The following is a 19665-nucleotide window of genomic DNA, read 5'->3' on the forward strand; positions in this document are numbered from 1 at the left end:
ATCTGGCTTATGTGGGTCCTGGGGAATTGACTGGGTCTTTTGGCTTTTCAAGCAAGCATCCTAACCACTAAGCCATTTCTCCAGCCCCAAATTTTTGATTTTCTGAAGTACTATCTCCCACTAGCCCAGGCTAACTGGAATAATTCACTAATCTCAGGATGACCTCAAATCACTGATCCTCCTACTTCAGCCTCCCAACTGCTGGGGTTAAAGGCATGCACCACCCACACCCAGCTCTAAATAAATATTCTTAAAGGACTAGTTGGAAAGAGGTTAGGTTAGTTGGAGATGAAGTGGAGACAAGAAAGCTGCAAGAGTGGGAAGAGCTGGAGAGCTGGTTTAGCAGTTAAGAAATTTGCCTGCAAAACCAAAGGACCCAGGTTCAACTCCCCATAGCCCACATAAACCAGATGCACAAGGTGACACTTGTACAGAAGATGGCTTATGTGTCTGGATTTCAACTGCAGTGACTAGAGGCCCTGTGCATTATTTCTCTCTCATGAAATACAATTTTAAAAAAACTGCCAGGTGTGGTGGTACACACCTTTAATGCCAGCACTCAAGCAGAAGTAGGATCACTGAGTTTGAGGCCAGCCTGAGACGACTACACAGTGAATCTGAGGTCAGCCTATGGGGTGGAGACCAAAACAAAGTTAAACACAAAAAGAAATTGAAGCTGGGTTAAATAGGATTCATTTCACACGGCCCAGTACATCTTTCTATTCCCACTTTCTCATTTGAGAAAGCAGCAGACAGAACCAGTGTCAGGGCCTTCAGAGACTGCAAAGAAACTCCCCCCCTTGTAAATCTGGTATTTGAGAGGTAGCTTCAGTTTTTCCTGCTGTGTATAAATTCTAAACTATTCACACTTTGGACTTACTGTATACTCAAGAACCAAATTTTTGCCAGCAGGGTCTCACTCAACCAGGTGTGTTTCTTGAGACAAAGTCTCATATATCCCTGGCTGGCCTAGAACTCACCATGCAGCGGAGGATAAACTCCTGGCTCTACCTTCCCAAGATTATAGCAAAGTGCCATTACGCCTAGCTTTCATGAATTTGTCTTTAAGCACTCAAAATGGGGCCAGGGGGCTGGACAGATGACTCAGCAGTTAAAGGCCTAAAAATTCTTGACAGAAAGCCAGGTGTGGTGGTGCATGCCTTTAATGCCAACACTTGGAAGGCAGAGGATTGCCATGAGTTCGAGGCCACCCTGAGACTAAATAGTGAATTCCAGGTTAGCCTGGGCTACAGTGAGACCCTACCTCAAAAAAAAAAAAAAAATCCTTTACAGTGTGGGTTCAATTCCCCAGTGCCAACATAAATCCAGATGTACAATATGGCATTGTGTCTGGAATTTGCAGTGGCAACTAGACCCCTAGCATGAATGACCATTTTCATGGTCTCTGCTTATCTGCTAATACCAAAAATCTTGAAAGAATTGAAAAACGTAAGCCATAATGACCTAGAACCATTGAGATGCCTGTATACTATTTAACAGAAGGGCAAAAGCTATTGGCTAAGGCAGCCAATATTAACCTTCCCTTTCAGGGCATAATGGTTACTTGAAACAATTCCACTTCATAGCATTTATAGGATGCTACTACTAACCCATTCTAAAAAGCTACAGGGATTGATTTTTAACTTCTAGGTCAGAGATCATACTTCCAATAATCAAGTATCAGGAATATTTGTTCAACCTCTGATTTATTGAACAAACTTCTTTATATAATACAGAACAATTAAAGCTAACCAAGTGCAACAGATTAAGTCTGCCAATTATACACAGAGCTTTATACCAACCATGTAATTCAACCAGTTGTGAAATTGCAGAAGGAAGGACCCAAAGACTTCCAACATACTAATGTTCACTCAGCCAAACAAAACTGGCAGTTTTGCAGTACTAGCCAGTGACTTTCCTGACAAGGCCAAAATGGACAAGGACAGATTCCTGTGTCACCTGTTTTCACTCCAAAGCTAGAGAATAATAAAAAAAACTTGTCCAGAAACACTCAAAAATGACTGTTACTGCCCTATTATGCTTTAATATATTTAATATCTGAGTAAGAACCTACTGGCTATACCATTCTAAGGTCTAGCAGATACTATACCAAAAAAAAAAAAAAAAAAAAATTAGCTACATGAAGTGTTGCTAAATGTCAGGTTTACAAAACCACTTTAGTCTCATTAACATTCCCGACTGACATCTTATTTAACACCAGCTTGGCAAAATAGAAGAATGTTGGTTGTCAGAACTACAAAATCTAGCTTGGATAGTTAACAGGTCTTTGCACAGAATAAGGCAATCCATTCAAAGAAACATTTGGGCTGGGATTATTTTGCAAAGCTGGTTTACAATGTTTCAAATTTAGACAATTCCTCAAACAAACATTTTTGGTATAAAATTTACTGAAAACAAAGAAACAAAAGTACATTTAGTAGAAACCATCCCACCTAATAGCCTGAAAACTTCATGCACAGCTACTAAACTTTGCCTCTAGAAATCAAGTTTCTTCCTATAGCTTTGCTTAGTTCCTGCCATGCTTATTTATAGGTACATCAGTGGTCCCTCTAGCTTGACCAAGTTTAGATTGTTAGCTTGACAATATCTACCACCATCAACTTCAAACAGATTTAGGGATCTGCCATGATGCATTCATGCTATTAGAGGACTCAAGATCATTTTACCCAAAGCTGTAAGGGTAAAATGAAATTTTCAAAGTCCCTTAAGGTCCTGACCAAATATTAGGTATAGAAAAGTTAAAGATGTTTAAGCCTTAACCAATACCATTAAACTTTGAATGTAGGTCTGTATAAACAAGGTTACTAACAATTACGAAGTCTGAACCTGTTGTTTACCAAATTGGGAAGTATTAATATTGAACACAAATCAAGTATCTAGTTAGAAACATTTTATTTCAATGTGCCAAATAAAAACCCACATTTTCAGACCATAAGCTGTTAATACATCCAACAAAAACAGTTATCTTACTGCTGTGAATTTTACATAGTAATTCAGATCCATTTTAATAGCAAGACCCTTCCTAGGTTATAGTTTACAGACACCACAAATCCCTTATAATAATGTAAACAAAATAAGTTTTCCCTAACAGGTGAACTTGAGAACTTCAGTCCATTCTCTCAGGACTTGCACTTCTGCGTGGACTTCCTGATGGGGAACGACTAAAAAGAAAAACATTGGGTTTAGAATCAGTTAGTATATATTGGAGTTTACTCTTCTTCTAATGTACATGTCAGAGAAATGCTTTTAAAATCATTAAATTGCACCAGGCGTGGTGGCAGATGCCTTTAATCCCAGCACTCAGGAGGCAGGAGGATCGCTTGAGTTCCAGGCCATCCTGACACCACATAGTGAATTCCAGGTCAGCCTGGACTATAGTGAAACCCTCTTGGAAAACAAAACAAAAGGCATTCCTAGTTCAAGACCTAAAATTACACTTTTAATTATGTTCACCTTTTAGTTCCTGGTTGGTATTTAAAACCTTTCTTGTCCAAATTCACAGTCACATTACCCAAAACAACTATTTCAAGTTTTTTGAGTCATTAAAGAACAGTATTAAGGATTTAGCTGCAAAATTGCATTTGCAAGGTTTGTTTTTCCGTACATAGATTCTTTCAGTTATTGTCTATTTTGTGGGAGTTTTTTTTTTTTTTTTTTTTTTCCGTTTCCAAGGTAGGGTTTCACTCTGGCTCAGGCTGACCTGGAATTCGCAATGTAGTTTTCTCAGGGTGGCCTGGAACTCAGCAATCCTCCTACCTCTGCCTCCTGAGTACTGGGATTAAAGGCGTGAGCCACCACACTCGGCTCTAACAAGTTTTAACCAGTATTTATGGAAAAGACATCAATTTAGAAATGTTCATCATCTATATAGCACCAATTCTCCAAAGAGTTCAAAGACTGCTAAGTGGGAAGTAAACAAATTCTCCCCAAGAGGCCACATCTGACAGGTCAAGATCTGGCAATAATATTTAGCTTACCTTCTTTTTGGAGATGGTGATCTGGACTTTGATCGGCTGTCAAAACATGAAGAATTCTAGTAAGAAAAAGTACTAACCCATCTCTTCCTTACAGTTGTAATAGCATAAACCCCCATACTATCCTATGCTTAAAATGACACACTGCAGTAAAAACTTCAGTGCCTACCAATCTTCTAAAAAAAAAATTTATAAACTGTGAACTATGTTATCACAGGTTTGACTTGTTTTTTGAGGTAGGGTCTCACTGAAGCCCAGCCTGGCTTCTAGCGCACGGCGGTCCTCCTGCCTCTAACTCCAACTGCTGGAACTGAAGATGTGTGTCACTGCTCCTGCCCTGCAGCTTGTCTCTGTACACTCTGCTTTATAGACAACACCTCTACCTCAGGAAGCCAGTCAGTGACAGGCTATGGATAAATGAAGTACCTCATTCGGTTTACCAGTGAGGTACAACTTTCTCCACTATTAAAATTTAGACTTAACATCTAATCCTAGAACACTGAAAATTCTAGTAACTGAAAACACTTTGAAGTCTTTGGATATTGGTGCCATATGACTGACTGTAAGAGCACTGCATGAGACTTTTATCCTTACCTGCTTCTTGGTCGCGAAAGAGACCTGGATCTTGATCTCGACCTTGACCGGGATCTTAAAGTAAAAATACAGCTTATTAGTCCACTAGCATTCTTTTACTAACTAACATCTTAACTGGTAGGTTAGGAACAGAGGAGCAAAGACTGAAGAAGCTGCACAACTCTTGCCTTTTATCAAAATCCAAATGACTGCTCAAACAAGCCGATTTTCTTTCAAGTAGGAGGACCACCATCTCAAATACTTGCTTTTTCATAATTGGTCACTACTCCTACGCAGGAAGGATATTCCCCTTCTCAACCAACTTGATGGGTTCGACTGAGAATAAACTGGTTGGCTTGGCTTTTCAGGAGATCAAATTAACCCTCTCTTAGACCAGACAGTCCTGAACTGTGACTCCACAACTTCAGGTGCTAAGTGCCCATAGTCACCAACTTGCCAGAATAGTATTATGCCTTTAACCCTGGCATTCAGGAGGCCGAGATCTAATGGTGGCTACTAGTTAAGACTGCAGCCAGGCACAGAGACCTACTGTTATGTTGGTTTTTTTTTTTTTTTTTTGGCCACCAACTGATAAAGGTTATTATGGGTCAAGGTCAAAAATTTGTTAAACAAGCTACATTAAACTGACATACATCTCTGTAAAACCTTGGGACATTACAATTAAATCTGTGGAGGGAGCCTGCCACTCTGTAACACAAGCGTGGCCTCTAACTCACCAAGCTCCAGCTAGAAGGGGGGTAGGTAAGGAGGTGTCTATACCATGGCTTGTACAGAAATGCTGTCCATGCCAAATGTGTAATTATCATGCCAAAAAATATCCAGCTAGCACACAGCATACATAGAAAATGTCCTTAAGAGTCCACAATGATGGCAAACAATTTGAAGCATTTAGTATCATGGTAGATTCCATCCATACTTTTGAGTTGTCCCACATGCAAGTCCATGTTTTTAATGTTGTCTGTCATCTGTGCTGTGTGCTATTAAAATGCATTAAACTACAAAAAAATAAATCTGGGGCTGGAGAGATGATTTAGTGGTTTAAGGGGTTTGCCTGCAAAACCAAAGTGCCCAGGTTCGATTTCCCAGGACCCATGTGAGCCAGATGCACAAGGTTGTGCATGTATCTGGAGTTTGTTTGCCACAGCTAGAAGCCCTGGTGTACCTATTCTCTCTTGTCTTTTTCTCAAATATTTAAAAAATCAGATGAAGGGCTAGAGAGGTGGCTCAGCAGTTAAAAGCACTTGCTTGCAAAGCCAAATCTGCCCCCATACCTACATGTGCACAAAGTGACACATGCACATGAAGGAACTGTGCAGTTACCCTAGCATGACCATTCTGTTTGCAAATAAAGTACCTTTTTTAAAAATCTGATGGAAAGCTGGGTGTGGTGGCGCTTGTCTTTAATCCCATCACTTGGGAGGCAGTTAGGAGGACAGCCCTTGAGTTTGAGGCCACCCTGAGACTACACAGTCAATTACAGATTGCACTGGTCTAGAGTGAGATCCTAACATGGAAAAAAAATTATCCCAGATAACCTACCCAGGATCTCCAATCCACTTCACCATTCTACATGGTTCCTCCCACCCCAAGGTACCTTGGGAGGCAAAGGTAGGGGGATCACCATGAGTTCAAGGCACCCTGAGACCACATAGTGAATTCCAGGTCAGCCTGAGCTACAGTGAGACCCTACTTATCATCTACCCAGGTAACAGATCATTTGATGAGGAAAGTTTGAAGCAATTTCTACCTACAGTATTCACTGAAATGATTTCTTGCTTGGTTCTTTTCTGTCTCCAGTGTCTTTTAAAACTAGCCTTAAAATCCCTTTTGGTGCTTTTCATCACCCGTAAAACTAGGACAGTACCTGTAACAAATGACATATAAATGCCACTCTTGTTTTAGTGTTACGCTGGAGATTTCATGTTGCCCACAGTCCGTCCAATCTCCAACTCATAGGCTCAAGTGATCTGTTTCAGCCTCCCAAGTACTGGGACTATAGGTGTTTATCACACCACACCTTAACTCAATGTTTATATTTCAAACATTCTGCATTCAAACAGGTCAAGGGATCTCATTTGAATTAAAAGATACTCCACTGTGTTGTCATTAATACAGAACAATATAACTACAAATAAGGAGGAAAAAAATGTGTTACATACTGGAAATACCTCGATCCTTTTATAGAACCAGACCTAGATCTTCTGAGTGAAGCAGATCTTGATCTGCGAAGAGACACAGATCTTGATCGTCGTGGAGATGCAGATCTTGACCTAAAAGTTAAAAGAAAAGATGCCTCAGTGATTGAAGGCACTTGCTTTTTACAAACCCTGATGACCTGGGAATTTTAATCCCCCAGTGTCCAGATAACATCAGATACACAATGTGGCACATGCATCTGGAGTTTGTAGTCGGTAGGAGGCCCGGAAATGGCCATTCTCTAATAAACACATTTTAAAAACTTGGATGTTATAAGATTTCTCACCTCCGTCCCCTGCTCCTGCTGCGTGAGCGAGAGTATCGCCTTCCTCTGGATCGAGAATGTGATCTAGATCGTGACCTATTTTTCAATTTAGAAAAATAAAAAATATTAGATGATAACTCGGTTTTAGTGTTTGTGTGCCTTTGCTGAAATCAAATCTCAAAACTAATATTTAGTATATCATTTGGAAAAACTCTGGGCCTATCAGTTGAGTTTTTTTTTTTTACTACCTAAAAAAAGACTTGTTAAAAGCTGAATTACAACTTAGAATTACATAATAGAAAACACCATAATGTGTATTTAAAATAAACCTTGCAAGTTTGCAGGTCGACCCTCTTTGGCCCATGGTCTAGTAGTAGGTCTAGTAGATCTAGACGATCTAGAAGTATCTATAGCCGATCGCTGCATCTAGATGTTTTCTTCAATCTAACGACGATCAAACTGACAGCCAAAAGAGCCAGATGAGGCTTGATTGACGCAAGAAGAATTTTCTAGTTGGGAATGTGGTCAATCTGGTGTTCCTCTTTCTAAAGCGGAGGGGGCCCCAATTGTAAGCCAAATTTACTGTTACGGCGATCACCGACTCAAATTTTCTGCCCTTTAAAGAATAAGGTGAAGCTAGGTGTAGATGACTCGAGGGGATCTGGCCTCTTATGCTGATCACCTCAAGGTCTAGGAGGATCTTAATTGTCGGATTTGCAAGGCGCCTCAGCATGATATCATAAGGCTCGTGACATTCTGAATCAAGGCGACTGACTCAAACGAAGAAACCTGAAAGGTTTTGACCAGGTTGATTATTAATATATTAACATTTTTAATTAAACAAAAATTGTAAAATACACCTGTACAATTAACATTTAAGTTTATTTAAAAAAAACACTACTTTCTGCCTTGCCAACAAAAGAATTTGATTAACTAGAATACCAACCATTCCTTCATTAATTAAATACCTGCTTCTTCTGCGCCGACTATAGCGATGACAGTCATAAGCATAATGTCCCTTTTCGCCACACTCATAGCATCTATCATTGGGATCAAAGGGACGTCGAGCTGGTGGTCTATCAAAACGGGATCTCCGAGGCATCCCTGTTGATAATTCAACTCTCACCCGAGAACCACAAATCACCCTACAAAATGGCAACAAAATTCTAGTTATGACCCTCCAATGCAAGCAACACACACACAGGATACATGTACCTCAGAACCCATAAAAGCCAAATGCACAAGGTGGCACCTGAGTCTGGAATTTTTTTGCAGTGTAGAGGTACACCCATTCCCTCTCTGCCTTTCTCTCTCAAAAAAATAAAATTTGCCATCCTTTTAAAAATATTAAAGAATCACCTTTGCCACAAACATCTGACTATCTTTACTAAGCTCCAAATTCCACTTTCCTTCTTTAACATTTGTATCATACTCCAGATGCATGAGCCCCCTTGTGCATGTGGCTAACATGGGTTCTGGGGAAGGGAACCTGGGTCCTTCGACTTTGCAGGCAAACACCTTAACTGCTAAACCATCCCTCCAGCCCTGACCTTTGTATCTAATAACATGACCAGGTGCCTGCAATCCCAGCACTTGGAGAGGCTGAAGGTGGTTTGTTCCATGTATGAGAGCAGCCTGGGCTAAAAGGGAGTTGTGCAGACCTTCTCTCAAAAACCCCCTCCCCCCAAAAGGCAAACCAACAAGCACGATTTCCAGAGGGCCAAATCCATGCACCACTAGCCCACATACTATAAGGAGAGCTGGGTGTGGTGACGCACGCCTGAAATCCCAGCACTGGGGATGTAGAGTTAAGAGGATCCCCGTGAGTTCAAGGTCACCCTGAGACTACATGAGAATTCCAGGTCAGCCTGAGCTAGAGGACCCCAACAACAACAAAAGAAGCCACCCCGAGACTACAGTGATTTCCAGACCAGCCTAGGCTAGAGTGAGACCCTACCAAAAACGACAAAAAATCCTGATGAAGGAAATTTGCTAGCCTGCAACACTTACTTTCCATCCAGTCCTCTTACTGCATCTTCTGCATCTCTGGGATCTTCAAATTCCACAAAGGCGAATCCCGGAGGATTTCTGGCAATCCACACAGTTCTCAAGGGCCCATAGTAACTGAAAGCCCTTTCCAACTCTCCTTTGCCAGCACCAGTTCCCAGGTTACCAACATAGACCTTGGTTTCTGTTTAAAAATGTAAACATGATGCAAAGTTTAGCTCAAGTCTGAATTGCTTTGCTTTATAACGAACCTTTTGTTGTTGCTTGTTTTTTCGAGGCAGGGTCTTGCTCTAGCCAAGGCTGTCCTGGAACTATGTAGTCCCATGATATCCCCCTCAACTTACTAGGATCCTCCAATCTCTGCCTCCCGAGTGCTGTGTGCCACCATACTGGGCATTATAATGAACCATTTGTTCTTAAAGTCTATGTCAAAGTACATCTTTTGGGAATGCTGTCCTTGAGGAGGCCAAGCAACCTCTCTAAGCACTATAGCACCCTCCAAATCCTACCTTTTACACCATGTTGTCCTTCAACAGAGCTCCAGCGACCCACATGCTTTGGCCTCCCACAAGCGACGAGGACCTTGTCGTCCCCCCCCTTCTTTTGTTTTTTCGAGGAAGGGTCTCACTCTAGCCCAGGCTGACTTGAAACTCACTATGTAGTCTCAGGGTGGCCTCGAGCTCACAGCGATCCTCCTACCTCTGCCTCGCGAGTGCTGGGATTAAAGGCGTGTGCCACTACATCCGGCCCACCACCCATTTTTAATGCAGTCTGTCCAGGACTAATTTGAGTTTTAATACCGGTGAACCCTACCCATAAGCTCTTGAAAAACAGGGTTAGAATATAAAGTTCTTTTTCTTTTTTTAAACATGTGTTTTATTTTTTATTAATTTGAGAGAAAGAAGCAGATAAGAGAATGGATGCACCAGGGCCTGCAGGCATTGCAAACGAATTCCAGACGTATGCGCCACCTTGTGCATCTGGCATACATGGACACTTCGCTAGAAAGCACCTTAACCCAAGTCACCTCTCCAGCCATAAATTATCTATTTTTTTCCGAGATAAGAGTTTCACTCTAGCCCAGGCTGACCTGGAATTCACTACGTAGTCTCAGGCTGGCCTCGGACTATCCACGATCCTCCTACCTCAGCCTCCCGAGTGCTGGGATTAAAAGCGTGAAGCCACTTCGCCCGGCTAGAAAATAAAGTTCTTAGCCGTTCTTAGGAAAGTGGGAGGGGGAGAGCAAAAAAAAAAAAAAAAAAAAAACAAAAACAGCAAGGAGGCGTGGGTCTGACCTCGCCCCGGCCCCGCCCCCGAAGCGGCTCCGAGGCTCGCGGGCTCCGGGCGACCACGGCGATCCAGGGGCCTGCGGGAGAAGACGGGGTCCATCGTGCGTAGCCTGTGTCCCCGCACAGCTCAAAACAAAAACAACGCTCGGGGTGCAGGCTCACCCCAAGACTCCCCACGCCAACTCTTCCTCCCCTGGCACCAGAAGCACTGCTCGGAAATGGGTCAAAGATTAGAATCCAAGTCCCCGGTTGCCGCGACCCAAACTGTCTTCCGGTTCCGTCCCGTGAGGTGCCCAACCTCCCGACGTGCCCAGGCGACCCAGGTCAGCGCGCGCTGCTCGAGTGGCGGGAAAGCGCGGAGGAAATGCGCCACCGCGCTCGACAATGTGCGCAAAATGGCAGCCGCCGAGGGCGGGGAGGGCGCGCGCCGCGCTACGAAGAGCGACGAGGGAAAAAAAGCCGGGGCTCCTCATCTTCGCGCCCCCCCATCACCGCGCCACCGACCCGAGCGGCCCATGAGGGAAAGGAAAAAAACGCCCCTCCCACGACGAGGACCTCTTCGCCATCCCCCGTTTTCTTCTCCACTTCCACAAAACGTAACTCCCCTCCACCCTAGCCCCGCTTTTTTTCTTTTTTCTCCTTCCCTTTTCGTTAACGGCATGCGCCCAAGCCGCCATTACGCACGCGGAATAACCGTCTCCCAACCGCCGCGCCGCCAGCCCCCGCTGCGGACCCAGCTAGACAAAATTTAAAATAAATAAATAAAAGAATAGAACAAAACAAAAATAAGACCCGGCCGCATGCAAAATGCAACGCACCGTCCCGTCCTTCACGGGGGTTCCCAGCCCGCTCACCTCCTCCGTAACGCCCGTAACGCGACATGCTGCAGAGCGGCCCGCGCGTGCTCGGCTCCCGGCTCCGCGGCCCGCGCGCTCTGGACGGACACCGACCTCACCCGCCCGCGGTCCCGGCGGCACGGCGGGGGCGAGGCCGCCCGCGCGCTTATATACGCGCCCAACGACAGTCTGCGCGTGCGTGCCGCCGACGTCGCGCGAGGGCACAAAGGAGCCGGGCGGAAACGGCGCCGGGAGCGTGGCGGACGGGGTGGGGACGAGCGTGCGCCGCCGTCCTGGGACGCGGGGGAGGGGGCAGGGACTCGTCCCCATGGCAACGCGGCCGCTCGGTCTCCGCTGGCAACCTTGAGCCTGCCCTCCCTCCCTGCCCTCTCCTCTCCGCCCTCCCTCCCTCCTTTCCTCTGTCCTTCCCCACCCCTTCGCCCTCCCCCTGCCCCATTACCCCGCCGGGCCCTGGCCATTTCGGTGCGGGTGCGCGGCCATGACGCCGTCCTAGGAAACACTCAATGTTAACTGTTGATAGTGCCAACTTTTTTGGGGGGAGTGTACCTGGCCCAGCCGGCTATTCGGTGATCTTTCAGGCTCCATCCCAGGTAATCGAGACTGTAACCAGAGTGAAATATCACACTCTGCAGCCCGGGAGTGGTGGCACTTGCGGGAGGCGGAGATAGTAGCATCCATCGCCATGAGTTCGAGGCCAGCCTGAGACTGCATAGTGAATTCCAGGTCAGCCTGAGCTAAAACAAGAACTGACCTGGGGGTGGGAGGGAAATCACCTGCTGCGGGGCGTGCAGGCTCACGGCTTTAATCCAGAATTCCGAGGTAGAGGTAGGAGGATCGATGTGAGTTCGAGGCCACCCTAAGACGACATAGTGAATTACAGGTCAGCCTAGCCTAGATTGAGACTCTACCTCAAAAAAACAAAACAAAACCAAAAAATCACCAACTTTAACCCACAGGCCTCTCAGATGGGATAACTCCTCCCCCAAAGACGCTGAGTAATTAATTAATAGTATCCCTCCCGCTTGCACCCTTGCTCCAGCTACTTCAGAACCAGCCAACAATTTGTCATCAACATATTTATTCTGAATCCTTGGAGTGTGGTGAGCAAAGCAATAGAGTGGTGTGAGGGGAAGCTATTGTGTTGAAGTTGAGACAAAACTCCCTTTTAAAAGACAAGTTTGGGCTGGAGAGATGGCTTAGCGGTTAAGCGCTTGCCTGTGAAGCCTAAAGACCCCGGTTTGAGGCTCGATTCCCCAGGTCCCACGTTAGCCAGATGCACAAGGGGGCGCACGCGTCTGGAGTTCGTTTGCAGAGGCTGGAAGCCCTGGCGCGCCCATTCTCTCTCTCTCCCTCTATCTGTCTTTCTCTCTGTGTCTGTCGCTCTCAAATAAATAAATAAAAATTAAAAAAAAATTAAAAAAAAAAACAAGTTTATTTATTTGCGGGCTGAAGAAATGGCTTAGTGGTTAAGGCACCTGCCTGCAAAACCAGAGGACTCAGGTTCCATTACCCTCGTAATCCTCGAAACTTTCCTAAACCAGATGCACTAGGGGGTGCATGCATCTGGAGTTCATTTGCAGTGGCTAGTGCTTGCTTGCAAAGCGTGGCGGTCCAGGTTCAATTTCTCAGTGCCCATATAAAGTTTAGATGCACAAAGTGGCACATGCACTTGGGGTTCGTTTGCAGTGGCAAGAGACCTGGTGTGTCCATTCTTTTTTAAATATTTATTTATTTTAAGAGAGAGAGAGAATGGGTGTGCCAAGGCCTCTAGCCACTGGAAACAAACTCCAGACTCATGAGCCACCATGTGCATCTGGCTTATGTAGGACCTGGAGAATTGAATTTGAGTCCTTAGGTTTCTCAGGCATGTTCCTTAACTGCTAAGCCATTTCTCCAGCCCTTTTATTTTTTTTTGAGGTAGGGGTTCACTCTAGCTCAAGATAGCCTGGAATAATTCACTATGTAGTCTCAGGGTGACCTCAAACTTGGGGTGATCATCCTGTCTCTGCTGGTATTAAAGGCCTGCACCACCACACTGAGACTCTCTGTCTCTCTGTGCTTACAAATAAATCAATAAAGCCAGGCGTGATAGCACAAGTCTTTAATCCCAGCATTTGGGAGCCAAAAGTAGGAGTGCTGTGAGCTTTGAGGCCACCCTGAGACTACATAGTGAATTCCAGGTTAGCTTGGGCTAAAACAAGTTTGCCTTGTAAAAACAAACAACAACAACAAAAATATGAGCATGGTGTGGTGGCGTACACCTTTAATCCCAGTACCCAGGATGCAGAGGTAGGAGGATTGCTGTGAGTTCCAGGCCACCCTGAGAATACAGAGTGAATTCCAGGTCAGCCTGGGCTAGTGCAAGACCATACCTCGAAAAAACAAACAAACAAACAAACAAACAAATCACCAACTTTACACCACAGGACTCAAAAGGGATAACTCCTCCCGACATACACACTAAGTAATTAATAATATCCCTCCCCCTTGCACCCTCTTCCAGCTACTTCAGAACCAGCCAGCAATTTGTTATCAGCATATTTGTTCTGAATACTTGGAGTTTAGTGAACAAAGAAATAGAATGGTGGGGGGAGCTAGTTATGTTGAAAATGAGACAAAACTCCATTTTCTTTTTTTAAAATTTTTTTTGTTTTTTTTTTTTTGATCTTTATTTATTTGAGAGCAACAGACAGAGAAAGAGGCAGAGAGAGAGAGAATGGACGTGCCAGGGCCTCCAGCCACTGCAAACAAACTCCAGACGCATACTCCACCTTGTGCATCTGGCTTACCTGGGTCCAGAGAATCGAGCCTTGAACCGGGGTCCTTAGGCTTCACAGGCAAGCGCTTAACCACTAAGCCATCTCTCCAGCCTGTAAATAAATTTTTTTTGAAAATGGAGTTCGAGGCTCCAGTTTCCAGGACCCAGGTAAGCCAGATGCACAAGGTGAAGCATGCGTCTGGAGTTCATTTGCAGTGGCTGGAGGCCCTGGCGTGACAATTCTCTATCTGCCTCTTTCTCTGTCTGTCTGTTGCTCTTAAATAAATTAATTAAAATAAACAAAAATAGGGCTGGAGAGATGGCTTAGCGGTTAAGCGCTCGCCTGTGAAGCCTAAGGACCCCGGTTCGAGGCTCGGTTCCCCAGGTCCCACGTTAGCTAGATGAACAAGGGGGCACACGCGTCTGGAGTTCGTTTGCAGAGGCTGGAAGCCCTGGCGCGCCCATTCTCTCTCTCTCCCTCTGTCTGTCTTTCTCTCTGTGTCTGTCGCTCTCAAATAAATTTAAAAAAAAATTTAAAAAAAATAAACAAAAATAAAAAATAAAATCTTATTTATTTGCTAGGAAAAAGTGTGAGGGAGAGAGAATGGGTGCAACAGAGTCTCTTGCCACTGCAAAGGAACTCTAGATGCATGTACCACTTTGTGCAGAAGTTTTGGAAATGCAGTTGATTGTATAGAATGCATTTGACCAACTCAACAAATACAGAATTTTTAATCAATCACACAAAAAGACATTTTTTGGAATAGAGAAGAGTTGGAAATGTTAAGCACAGAAAAGGAAGTCCATAGGTGTGTGAATTTGTATTGTTTCCATGTGCTGTAATTTCACCTTGTGTGCTAGATAGGGACACACAGTGAAGGGATAGGAGGCCTACTTGTTGACTAAGTGTGGACTATCTCTTAAGTAGTACTACATATTAATATTTATGTAGATTTTCAAATTTATCAGATTATAAAGAGTCCGTCAAGAAAATGTCTAGCAATGGGCTGTAGAGATGGCTCAGCGATAAGGCTTTTGCCTACAAAGCTTAAAGACCAGGGTTGCTCTCTCTAATAACCACGCAAAGCCTTGCAAAGTAAGGTGTGCATCTGCAGTTGGTTTGCAGCAGCTAGAGGCCCTGGTGTGCATTCTCTCTCTCTGACTCTGTCTCCCTGTCTCTCTATGCTTGCAAATAATAAATAAATAAAGCTGGGTGTGGTGGCACACACCTTTAATCCCAGCCCTTGGGAGGCAGAGGTAGAGGGATTGCAGTGAGTTCGAGGCTACCCTGAGACCACTCCAGAGGCAGAGGTAGGAGGATTATCATGAATTTGAGGCACTGAGAATACAGAGTGAGCTACAGTAAGACCCTATTTCAAACAAACAAACAAACAAAAAAAAAAAACCTCAGATTTTTAGCTAAATATGTAATTCACTTACTTTTTAAAAATTTATTTATTTATTTATTTGAGAGAGACAGGGCAGAGAGAGAGTGAGAATGGGCATGCTAGGGCCTCTAGCCACTGCAAATGAACTCCAGATGGATGCACTACTGTGTGCATCTGCCTTATGTGGGTTCTGGGGAGTTGAACTTGGGTCCTTAGGCTTTGCAGGCATGTGCCTTAATAGCCAAGCCATCTCTCCAAGTCCCAACCAGATTACCTTTTTTTTCTGAGGTAGGGTTTCATTCTAGTCCAAGCTGACCTGGAATTCACTATGTACTCTCAGAGTGGCTTCAAACTCATGGTGATCCTCCTACCTCTGCCTCCCAAGTGCTGAGATTAAGGGCATACACCACCATGCCTAGCCCAACTGGATTTTTTTTTTATATTTTATTTTTGTTTTATTTATTTATTTATTTATTTGACAGAGAAAGACGGAGAGAATGGGCACACCAGGACCTCCAGCCACAGCAAACTCCAGACACATGCACCCCCTTGTGCATCTGGCTAACGTGGGTTCTGGAGAATTGAACCTGGGTCCTTTGGCTTTGCAGGCAAATGCCTTAACCACTAAGCAATCCTTCCAGCCCTCAACCATATTCTTATTCCCCAAGTCCTTCCTAGTGAGAGATTTTACAGCTACCATGGAATATTTCTCCCACAAAATAGGCAAAACCATGGTTTTATGAAATTCATGAATTGGAGAACTGGGTACAAATATGTTTTGTAAGGGCTGGAGGCTTAGCGGTTAAGCACTTGCCTGTGAAGCCTAAGGACCCCGGTTTGAGACTCGATTCCCCAGGACCCACATTAGCCAGATGCACAAGGAGGCGCACCCATCTGGAGTTCATTTGCAGTGGCTTGAAGCCCTGGTGCACCCATTCTCTCCCTCCTCTCCCCCTCTCTTTCTCTCCCTTTTTCTCTCTCTTCCTGTCTTTTTCTCCCACTTTCTCTCTCTGTCTGTAGCTCCCAAATAAATAAATAAAATAAACAAAAACTATTTTTAAAAATATATTTTGTAATTTTTAACTTACTTATGTATGTATTTATTTGAGAGAGAGAGGGAGAGAGAGAATGGGTACATCAGGACCTCTAGCCACTGCAAATGAACTCCTGATGTCTGTACCACCGCCTTGTTAGAGTGGGCTTTACAAGGGTACTGGGGAATTAAACCTGGGTCTTTAGGCTTTGCAGGCAAGTGCCTTTATCATCACTTATCCACTCTTCAGCCCCATTTTTTTTTTCTTCTTCTTCTTTTTCTTCTTCTTTTGGTATTTTGAAGTAGGGTCTTGCTGTAGCCCGGGCTGACCTGGAATTCACTCTGTAGTCTCAGAATGACCTCAGACCCACAGCAATCCTCCTACCTCTGCCTCTTGAGTGCTGGGATTAAAGGCATGAGGCATCATGCCCGGCTGGCTCCCATGTGTTTTATTTATTTATTTCTTTATTTTATTTTTTCACAGCTAGTCTTACCTTTCCTTCTATTGCAACAGCAACACCTGAATAGCTTTGTGTGTTTGCATGGAAGAAGAGAGTCTGGTCAAGACAGCAGCTGCTGCATTCCCAGTAACCCCACTGCAGATGTTTCTTGTGTCTTAGCGGGGAAACAAGCAAATATGCCACTGGGTGTAAGAACAGGGGGAGATGAGCAGAAGGACACATTGCATCTACCCCTGTCTCTAAGAGAAAACCATGACCAAAAGGACAGGTTAAATAGCAGGTGTATTCCAAGTAAACGAGAAAATGACACAGAGGAAAAGTTTGAAGATGCCCATGAAATTATCCCTGTGGCAACAACAATGAATCTAGAATCCTCATTGGAAGAATGCACAACCGGATTGTACTTATTTCTAAATAACAGATTCTCTGAAGCAATAAATCGTATTCACCCGTGGTCTAAAAACAGCCCATACCATGCCCTGCTCTACAGCATGCTCATGGTTGTCAAGGCCATCCTGACTTTTGATTCACAGGACATTCACATTGGAACAGCAGCTACAAGGGAAGCTTTGAAAACCTGCAATGGTTTCCGGAAAAAAAACAGGATGTATTTTTACCAGCTGGTAGGTAAACAGGGAATAAAGTCTGTCAAAGAAGAGGAGTTGCATGCAGAAGTCTGTTACGCTGAGTGTTTGATCTTGAAATCCGCCATAACATTTATACAGGATGACAGTTTGCTTAGTATTATTAAAAGCAGCATCAGTATCGGGACAAGTTACCAAATGTACAAAGACTGTCAACATTTATTGACACTTATACCTAACCACCAAAGCAAACTCCACAGACACCTGGAGGGAGGAATAAAATTTGGTCTTGGAGCATTTAATCTGTTATTATCACTTGTGCCACCAAAGACACTTAAACTTCTCAACATTGTAGGCTTTTCTGGTGATAAAGAGGTAGGTCTGACTTTGCTTCTTGAGAGTGCATCTCAACCCCATATAAATAACATCTTCAGTACTTTTACACTTCTCTTTTATTACAATTATATCCGTGTAGTCATTGGTTTTGAAATGGCTAATAGTTCTGCTACAGAAAGTCTCTTCTTAGTCTACCTGCAAAAATTTCCAAACTGTGTTGTACTTAAATTTTTTGGGGCACGATTTACCATGCTAACAGGAAATTTCGAAAAGGCATTGTTAAAGTTCAAGGAATGCATTTGTACTCAGAACGAATGGAAGGAAGTCCACCATCTCTGTTACTGGGAACTCATGTGGTGCCATATTTTCCTACAGAATTGGATGCAGGCTTACCATTGCGCCAGCCTGCTGTCTCAACATAGCAGGTGGTCCAAGGCGATGTATGCGTACAGCAAAGCTATGCTGCTGGCCTTGCTTCCTACTCACTTTGTGAAGCCAGTGAGTGAGGACATGAGCTCTCTCTTCTTAAGTGTAGATAGCCTGAGGATCAAGATCCTTGGCACTTCTATGCCAATAGAAAAGTTTGTTGCTGAGAAAGGTCATCGCTATGGCACTACAACCGGCTGGTATACAGCACAGCCCCTTCTGGAATTCATTTATGCCTGGAGTGGTTTCCGAATCATGAGCAAAAAAGTAGAGGTTATTTACAGTTGGCTACTAGTAATCAACAGAGGAAAAGACCTTTTGCAAGAAAATCCAAGTGAGGAGTATGGCACAGATGACTTAAGTTTGCTAAATTTGCTGAAAGGTCTATGCCTGGAGCTCTTAGGCGAATATTGTAAGGCTGAGCAGTACTTCAATCGTGTGATTGAGAAGGAAAAATTATTAAAATATGACCACTATTTGGTGCCCTATACTTACTATGAACTAGGGATGCTATACTACCTAAAAGGAGATTACGTCACTGCAACAAAAACCCTAGATCTCATCAAGAACTACAAAGACTACTCCATGGAGGCCCGGTTACAGTTTAGGGTTCACATAGCCCTTGAGCAAATGGCTAAAGAGAACATTCAGACCTGAAGCATGCTTTCTGCTTGGCGAGAGTAGAATGTCTGCAGTCAGCAGGGTGACTGGCAGGCAGGAAAACCATTCTTTGTGGAAAAGCATCACAGAGGTAGCCGCTAAGAAGGTGATCGGTAAACATACGAGAAAGGAGACCACTGTTTCTTCCCTTTTTCCTTGTCCTTACCTATAAAGTGCAATGCTTACACTGGCAAACAGAGTGATACACATTCTTGAAGAAGAAAAGGCAAAGATGTACACTGCAAAAATCTTCATGAATTGTGTTATTTTTACTTTTTGGTTTTTTGAGGTAGGGTCTCACACTAGCCCAGGCTGCCCTGAAATTCACCAAATAGTCTCAGGGTGGCCTCAAACTCACAGTGATCCTCCTACATCAGCCTCCCGGGTGCTGGGATTAAAGGTGTGCACCACCACGCCCATTTCTGTGCTATTTTATTGGCTTTTATATCAAAGTTAGTTTTTCACTGTGGGATAATAAATATCCCTTTTCCCCTTTGCATCAGGGAACTCAAATGTGGGTTTATAATTTGTCACAAGATAGAGAAGCAGGCCCCACCCCACTTATAATTTATTTGATGATAATTAGGGGAGGCAAAAAGGATAAATCATTCAGTGAGGAGGGAAAAAATAAAAATAGACTGTTGAAAGCCAAGTGTGGTGGTGCACACCTTTAATTTCAGGAGGCAGAGATAGGAGGATCACTGTGAGCTTGAGGCCACCCTAAGACTACATAGTGAATTCCAGGTCAGCCTGGGCTAGAGCAAGATGCAACCTTGGCATACCAACAACAACAACAAAATAGGGCTGGAGAGATTG

The 19665-nt window shown here is 44.0% G+C and overlaps 2 protein-coding genes across 9 annotated transcripts; one reads left to right on the forward strand and one right to left on the reverse strand.

The window, feature by feature from the left end:
- Positions 1-2896: 2896 nt before the first annotated feature.
- Positions 2897-11318, reverse strand: Srsf7 (serine and arginine rich splicing factor 7). 8 transcript variants are annotated; one of them, XM_004660054.2, is made up of 8 exons: positions 11201-11318; positions 9061-9241; positions 8019-8195; positions 7072-7146; positions 6758-6859; positions 4590-4643; positions 3999-4034; positions 2897-3182 (listed from the first exon to the last, which is right to left on the reverse strand). In XM_004660054.2, the coding sequence occupies exons 1-8, from the start codon at positions 11226-11228 to the stop codon at positions 3128-3130; spliced, it is 708 nt and encodes a 235-aa protein (XP_004660111.1). In that variant the 5' UTR covers positions 11229-11318; the 3' UTR covers positions 2897-3127. The 8 variants fall into 8 exon arrangements, with proteins under 8 accessions (XP_004660111.1, XP_004660110.1, XP_044993265.1 ...); XM_004660053.2 differs by having other exon boundaries at positions 6749-6859; XM_045137330.1 differs by having other exon boundaries at positions 11165-11291.
- Positions 11227-18846, forward strand: LOC101602608 (tetratricopeptide repeat protein 39B-like). The gene is made up of 2 exons (XM_012949118.1): positions 11227-11377; positions 17003-18846. Exons 1-2 carry the CDS (start codon positions 11227-11229, stop codon positions 18844-18846), a joined length of 1995 nt encoding a protein of 664 aa, XP_012804572.1.
- The last annotated feature ends 819 nt before the right edge of the window (positions 18847-19665 follow it).

Source organism: Jaculus jaculus, chromosome 18 (genome assembly GCF_020740685.1).
Source record: "Jaculus jaculus isolate mJacJac1 chromosome 18, mJacJac1.mat.Y.cur, whole genome shotgun sequence".
Taxonomy (NCBI): Eukaryota; Metazoa; Chordata; class Mammalia; order Rodentia; family Dipodidae; genus Jaculus; species Jaculus jaculus.